Raw genomic sequence first — 6,794 nt, 5'->3', positions numbered from 1 at the left:
CCTCTAAGCACCTAGGAATCCACGCAGCCCCGGACTATTTGATTCACCTGTCCCCCAAAAAACCAGGTAAGAAGGGATTAGGGGGTAAAAACTCTTAAGTAAGAGACGGGATGGTGTACAGAGACGGCCAGTGAGGGCCATCCCGTCCAAGCGTGGGTCTTCCAGCCGGCAGGTCCATGGCTGGCAGGCCTGCGCCCTCCAGACGCCAGGAGGAGGGGACTTCCAAAGACCATGGGCTGAAACTATGACCAGCGTGGCCTCCAGGCCGTCTGCCCAGCATCGATGAGACCCGACCAGAGGGCTCGGGCCCGGCCTCCCGCTGTGGCTCCGTGCTAGGTCCGACCTCGTCCTTTTTGCGCTGCAACTCGCTGGCCGGGCCCGGCGCAGGTCTTGAGGGTCGGCGCCCATCCCTGGGCCCCCTGCCCCCTCTAGGCTCGCGGGTCAGCTTCTCTGGCTTACCCCTGGCGGCCGCCCGCTGGGCAGAACCCTCGTACCGCACGGAGCCGGCGCCAGGGGAGCGCTGGGAGGCCGCGCGCGCACAGTGGGCCCTGGAAGCGGTGTTGCAGGCAGGATTGCGCGACGCGTGTTACTCCGGCGCCGAGGCCGGGCGGCTGGCGCGGGAGCTGTGCGAGCTGGTGCGCGTGCGCCTGCGCGAGCTCAGCCCGCCGCGCTACGAACTGGTGTGCAGCGTGGTGCTGGGGCCGCGCGCCGGCCAGGGCGTGCGCGTGGTCAGCCGCGCGCTCTGGGACGCGGCGCGCGACGGGCTGGCCTCGGCCGCCATCACCAACACCTCCCTCTTCGCCGTGGCCACGGTCCACGGGCTCTACTGCGAGTGAGGACTCCCCCGAGTTTTGCAAATACGGTTTATTATACCAGGAGGAGGCCCTCCCTGGGGCTCACATCCCAATAAATAAATGTCTGTCAATAAATAAAAGTGGTCCATAAATAACGCCCCCTAGCGGGGGGCTAAGGCTCAGGCTTTTCTTGGAGAAGGAGTAGGAGGCCGCCTCCAACCCCAGTAAAGCTGGTCCCTGATTCCCTGGGGGATTCGGCCCAGAGCCCCCAGTGAGGCACCAAAGGAACAGGGAGGGCCACAAAGGCAAGGGCCAGAGCCTTACAGGCACAGGCGTCAGGCCTGAGGGCTTGGGCAGTGGCCGGCCCACAGGTTGGGGCCTAGACTGGGCAGCGGTCCCGGAGCAGGCGCAGAGCATAGCGGAGCCGCTGCCTCAGGTCTGGGGAGCAGCCCAGCTGCTGAAGGTGGGAAGCGAGGTAAGTACAAGCACTGCGATTGCGGGCCACAAAAGTCACAAGGAGGGGCTCCCAGCCACTGAGGATCAGCTTGGTGTGGTCTCCATAGAAGTTCACCTGTGCGCAGGAGGGTGGCACCGATCAGGGCCTAAGGCCCAGATCGTTTCCTCCCCAGCACCCTGGACCTCCCAGACCTTACCCCCAACTCCAAGAGGAGCTCTTACCTGGATGGTGCCATCACTAAAGAGCATGAGTAGGGCCTGATCAGTCTTGACCCACTGTAGCAGGAGTGGGGGGACAGGCACCTCCACCTCTTCCACACTGGGCAGATCTCCACCCTGGGAGCAGGGGCAGGTCAATTGTCTGACATGAGTCAGTCCTCTCTCCATTCATGTCTCCCTTAGAGGTTCAGCTTCTAGCTTCAGCACCCACCCCCTCGCCCACCCGCCCCCAAAGGGGAACAGAAAGGGATCAGGATGTGTTCATCCTCAACGTGCCCCACCCCAGTCCACAAACCTTCATGAGGCGCTGCTCCATGTAGGAGGCGAAATACCTCAGGACACCCAGCTGAGGCTGCAGGGCCCGAGGCACAGCACCCACAGAGAAGGAGAAGTGCTTGGTGCTGGTGGGGTCGTAGTGCACAGTCCTGGAGGGGAGGAGACGGAGACAGAAGTCAGACGGAGCCCTGTACCCACGCCACTCCCCTGAGAGACTGCAGGTCCGGGAGCCCAGGAGCACACACCAAGGTACAGCCCTGCTGAGTACAGTGGGCTGGATACAAGACACCCCATGACACCACTTACTTTTTGTTGGCTGACAGGGCCATGTGTGTGCCATTGTTGAAGAGCACAGCCACACGGCGGCTGGACAGTTGATACCCAAAGCCAAACTTGTTGGAATAGTCGACCCACTTGCTGACCCACACCAGAGGCTCTGGCTGGGCCAGGGGAGCGGGGTTCTGTTCAGCTGTCATGGAAGAGGAAGGAATGAGGACCTGTTCCTGGCCTCCCAGTCAAAGAACTCCCACCACCATTCACATACGCCAGACCCCAGCCTCACCTGGGGACATGAAGGCCAGGCAGTTTCTCAGAGCACAGAGGGCTGACTCCACCACTGTGGCCACAGTCAGACCTTCTTCGAACCCTGAAGGGAACAGGGCACTGAGAATTAGGCAATAGTCCCCCAGGTCCTAGACAGTGACTCTCCACCCACTCCTTCCCTCTGGGCCTGGTCTCAGGTCCAGCAACCTCTAGCACCCTTCACCCTCCCGGTGGCTCACCATCTCCACTGCTCGCCAGTGTCCCACGGGGTGAACTGTCTTCAGGTGCTGTCTCTACCAGGCTGACGGGGGCTGGACCTGAAGCTGCCGGAGCCTGGAGGGTTGGGTGGAGAAAGGGAGTGAGATAGGCCCTGAAATCCAAATCCTTGAGAATCCATGGCCCAGCCCTGCCCTGGCACCCGGGGCACCCCAGGTCAGCCCTGCCTGGCTGATGAGACACAGCCAATTAGGCCACCACGAGGCTAGATGCTTCATCAGCCCCTTTTATCCCAGGCTTCCCACAGCTGCTAGGGTGAGGGTGAGTCAGGGGAACATTGTCCACGTGAGCACCTCACCTCGGGCCTGGCATCCTGATGGCCAATGGACATCCGAGTGAGGCTGTTCACCAAACAGGAGACTTCGTCCCGCTCCTCGGGATGGTTCTTATCTGGGTGGGGCGAGATAGAACCCTCAGAATCCTGTCCAGCCCCCCTGCTTCTCACAGGGATGATACTGTTAGGCATACCCACGTGCCTGTGTAACACATGCTCTCCCCAGGGGTCCCCAGGGACTCAGACTCACACCCTCACATGTACTTGACAAGCCCCCTGCTGCTCTGTACCCTCAAAACCACTGACATCCCAGACTCACTCTTATTCTTCTTCCTCCCAAATAGGCTCTTGGTAACTTTGACAAACAGAATCCTAGCTGGGTTAAGGGGTGTCAGGTCTGGGACTGTCACACAGCTGCTGACAGGGAGCCGGTAGGGGGTGTAGCCCTGAGGAGAGAAGGCATGTGAGCAGAGAAGAGCAGCCCAGGGGTCCTGTCGCCCGCTCCCATTCAATCCCCTGGGAATCCGCAAACTGGACATGTCTGGGGGGCCACAAACCTTGGTAAAGAAGTTGTGGCGCAGGATCTGGTCAATTGAGGGGCGGTCTTGGGGTGAGGCTCGAAGGATGGCGGCCAGGAGCTGCCGGGCAGGCAGTGAGAGGCTGGCAGGCAATGTGTAGTGAACCTGTTTGATGCAGCGGTATGTCTCCTTCAGGTCAACTGTCTCAAAGGGGGGGCTCCCACATAGCAGTGTGTACCTGTGGGGCAGAGAAAGGGGGTCAGGAGTAAAGTGGAACATATGCTCCCCTGGGTACCCCCTGTGTGCACATGACCCTGGGACTCACATGACACAGCCCAGGGACCACACATCTGCCTCAGGGCCGTGGCCCTGTCTCTGCAGCACTTCTGGGGCCACATAGTTGGGGGTGCCACAGATGGTCCTGAAAGGGGGTAGGGAAGAGCAGAGGGCAAGGTTCAGAAGCAGCCTGGCTGGCCCCTCATCCCTGCCCCCACTGTGAGTCCAGACAAAGCAGCTGCCTGTCACCAAAGGCCAGAGAACTCCTGCTTGTTCTGAGACAATGGATGCCGGGGATGGCAGCTGAGTCCCTGCCCACCCGCCTGGCCCAGCTGCTCAGCTGCTCTGCAGGACAGGGGGAGGCCCTGACCCCCAACCCAGCCCCCTCCTCCAGGGTCAACAGAGGGTCCATCACTGATCCCTTCCTCCTTCCCCCACTCCCGTCTGTCAGACACCCATACAGGCTGTCACCTCCTATGGTCTGTGCCACACACACCAACACCAGCTGTCACATCCCCCATAAACACTCAACTACCACACATGCTATCTGTTTTACACCCAGTCTTCGTGGCCACAGCAGGTTATCGTGACACACGGGGTGTCATGTCCCACCATCCCTACACTCTCAGTCCGTCTCACACACTCTTATGTCACCGTCCACATTCACACACAGGATCAGTCATACACCTCCAAGAATCCTTACACCCATCTGTCTCAGGGACTAAACACACAGAGGACCCACAGCCTCTCCATCATTCCCATTCACCCAGGTTGCCACTGCCACCTTCACACACACACACACAGCCCATCATCCTTTCCCATCTGTCACACAGACACATCAGGCAGTTATTGTGCCTACCACATACATATTTAGTATCTGTCACACACGTCATCTGTGTCACACAGACTGTGGCCACCCCCCTCCTCAAACACTCACTTCTTCCTATGCTCTGGGGGCTCCAACCGGGTTGCCAGCCCAAAATCCCCCATCTTCAGTTCCATGTTCTCAGTGATAAAAAAATTTCCTGGACCGGGGTAGAGAAATGTGTCAGACGCCTTTTTCTCTGCCTCCCCAACCCCCCATCCTGTTGGCCCAGGAGTCTCACCCAGCTTGAGGTCCCGGTGCAAGATGCCCCGCTGGTGCAAGTACTTGAGTCCAGAAAGGATCTGCCGAAGGTAGTAGCGCACTTCTGGCTCCAACAGGGTGTGCCGGGCCTTCCAGATGTGGGCCAGGGACTGCAGAGAGCCACTGCCTCAGCCCCTGGTCTGCCCTCCCGGATCCTCCCTCCATTTGTGCTTGCTGAGGAAGAGCAGGCCTCCAACTTTGGGTCTTAAGGTCCCCATTCCCTCCCCCACCTCCATCACCATCCCTCACCTTTCGGCTGCAGAGCTCCAGGAAAATGTATATGTTGTCAGCATCCTCAAAGTGGTGCGAGAAACGCACAATGTGGCGGTGCTGCAGGCCGCGGTGCAGCTCAATCTCGTTTAGGATCTGCAATGGGGACGCGGGGTTGTCATCCGCCAAGGGCTCCCACGCCACTGTCCCCACCCCACCCGTCGTTTGCTGGGACTGGGGCTCACCTTCTCGCGCTGATGCGGCTTGGTTATGCGGCTCTGCGAGATGACTTTGACCGCGTAGGCATTGCCGGTCTCTGTGTCAGTGGCCTCGTAGCAGCGGGCGAAGCCCCCCTATAAGGAGGGGGCATCAGGCAGGGCGCTCCAGGGGAGCGCCAGAGCAGGCCAGCAGAAGTTCCCGCGCCGAGGCCAAACGCCCCTGCCACGCCCCGCGCGGGCAAAGAGGCCGGCAGGGTCCCCCTCCACCCTCGCTGACACCACCCCCCAGCTCACCTTGCCCAAAAGGCGGCCTTTGAAGTAGGTGCGGCCACTGCGCGGGTCAGTGATGAGGCGCCCAGGGTCCGGCGCCAGCGGCCCGGCCAGCACCTCCAGCTCAGGTCCCGGCATGGGACTCCCAGGAGGTCTGGGCCCGGCGGGGGGCGCTGGCGGGGCGGCAGCACGCGGGAAGGGGCGCGGGGACAGGAAGCCGGCCGCGGGCTCCATGAGGGCGGTGCGGCGCAGCGCGGGCCCGGCTAATTCTGGCTTCCGCCAGGCCGCGACAGCGCGTGGCCCTGGCTGGATTTGCTACGCGGCGCTCGCGCCCGAGAGAGCCCAGCGTTTTTATCAATGAACGCCTGCCCCCTCCCTGGCGTCTCGTCATTAAGAGCCCTCCCCCTTCCTGGAGGCGAGTCACCAAGAAGCCACGCCCTTCCTCAGGCCTTACGTCATCAAGAAGCTCCGCCTCCCACCCATGCACCCGAGGCCCAGCTTCCTGCTCCAGCCTTGAAGACGCAGCCATACAGCTAGTCACCATGCGGGTGGCCATCAGGATGTAGGAGCCAGCTGTGTCCCCGGTCCCCTACCTCGCCCTGGTGACTGAGAGTCCCTCTAATGGGGGTCCTCTTTTCCCCCATCCTTGGGGGCTTATGCTGAGGTCCGAGGGGGCCTGGACATCTGGGGAATCTCCCCGGCAACTAGATGGACTAGCGTTCCAGCCTGGAGGACAGAGGCAGGGGCGGCGCTCGCTTTTGCCTGAGCTCGTCACCAACACTCCCCCTTAAGTGCGCGGGAATTTGCGCGCACTGGCACTGGCCACACCCTTGGCCAAAGCCCCCAGGCTCAGGCCAGTGCTGCCCCCCTTAGGGCCTGAAAGGAATTGCACGCGCCCAGCTGGGCTTGCCTGGCGTGGGGAGGAGCGTGGAGACCTGGGCTCCTATGCTGAGTTTTGGGGTCAAACAGCCTGGCATTCAAGGCTTTTGACATGAACCAGGCCACATCTTCCGCTACCCACATCCACACCTTTGAAGGGCAGATCTCAGGTTCTGGAGGGGTGCCTATTCCCTTTCCCTGAAAACATCCACTGGCCTGGCTCTGCAGCCAGAGGCCAGAAAGTGAGGAATGGGAATTGTATTTTCTCAAATCTAGCAATAGACAATTGGGCAGGTGGTCCCCGGGCCAACTGAACCCCTAAATCTCTGGTCCATGCCCCCATGTCCCAGGGCCAGAGACAGAGAGGTGGGGACTTTTTTAAAAATTTACTTTATTTGAAGTATAGTTGATTTACCATGTTGTGTTAATTTCTACTGTACAGCAAAGTGATTCAGTTAT

General features: G+C 60.6%; 2 protein-coding genes across 2 annotated transcripts; one reads left to right on the top strand and one right to left on the bottom strand.

Annotated features, from left to right (window-relative positions):
* On the top strand, nucleotides 1–836 carry DYNLT4 (dynein light chain Tctex-type 4). Its single transcript, XM_068537936.1, is given in 2 exon segments — nucleotides 1–66; nucleotides 166–836. A coding segment is annotated over 1 exon segment (660 nt). The 5' UTR covers nucleotides 1–66; nucleotides 166–176.
* A 31-nt stretch (nucleotides 837–867) lies between these two features.
* On the bottom strand, nucleotides 868–6,188 carry PLK3 (polo like kinase 3). Its single transcript, XM_068537935.1, has 15 exons — nucleotides 5,481–6,188; nucleotides 5,214–5,321; nucleotides 5,008–5,124; nucleotides 4,739–4,868; nucleotides 4,570–4,657; nucleotides 3,682–3,777; nucleotides 3,396–3,594; nucleotides 3,158–3,284; nucleotides 2,863–2,954; nucleotides 2,528–2,621; nucleotides 2,308–2,391; nucleotides 2,052–2,214; nucleotides 1,765–1,894; nucleotides 1,473–1,586; nucleotides 868–1,365 (listed from the first exon to the last, which is right to left on the bottom strand). Exons 1-15 carry the CDS (start codon nucleotides 5,688–5,690, stop codon nucleotides 1,174–1,176), a joined length of 1,944 nt encoding a protein of 647 aa, XP_068394036.1. The 5' UTR covers nucleotides 5,691–6,188; the 3' UTR covers nucleotides 868–1,173.
* Between the last annotated feature and the right edge of the window lie 606 nt (nucleotides 6,189–6,794).

Source organism: Eschrichtius robustus, chromosome 3 (assembly GCF_028021215.1).
Source record: "Eschrichtius robustus isolate mEscRob2 chromosome 3, mEscRob2.pri, whole genome shotgun sequence".
Classification (NCBI taxonomy): Eukaryota; Metazoa; Chordata; class Mammalia; order Artiodactyla; family Eschrichtiidae; genus Eschrichtius; species Eschrichtius robustus.
Note: the sequence above shows the minus strand (reverse complement) of the source record. Positions and strands in the feature narration are given on the sequence as shown.

Excerpts from the sequence above, each read along its gene's own strand:
- PLK3 (XM_068537935.1), bottom strand. The coding sequence starts at position 5,690 with ATGGAGCCCGCGGCCGGCTTCCTGTCCCCGCGCCCCTTCCCGCGTGCT. Across the intron at positions 3,778-4,569 it reads CCCCCAGAGCATAGGAAGAA|GACCATCTGTGGCACCCCCA; the intron begins GTGAGTGTTTGA and ends ACCCCCTTTCAG. Across the intron at positions 3,595-3,681 it reads TGGTCCCTGGGCTGTGTCAT|GTACACACTGCTATGTGGGA; the intron begins GTGAGTCCCAGG and ends TCTGCCCCACAG.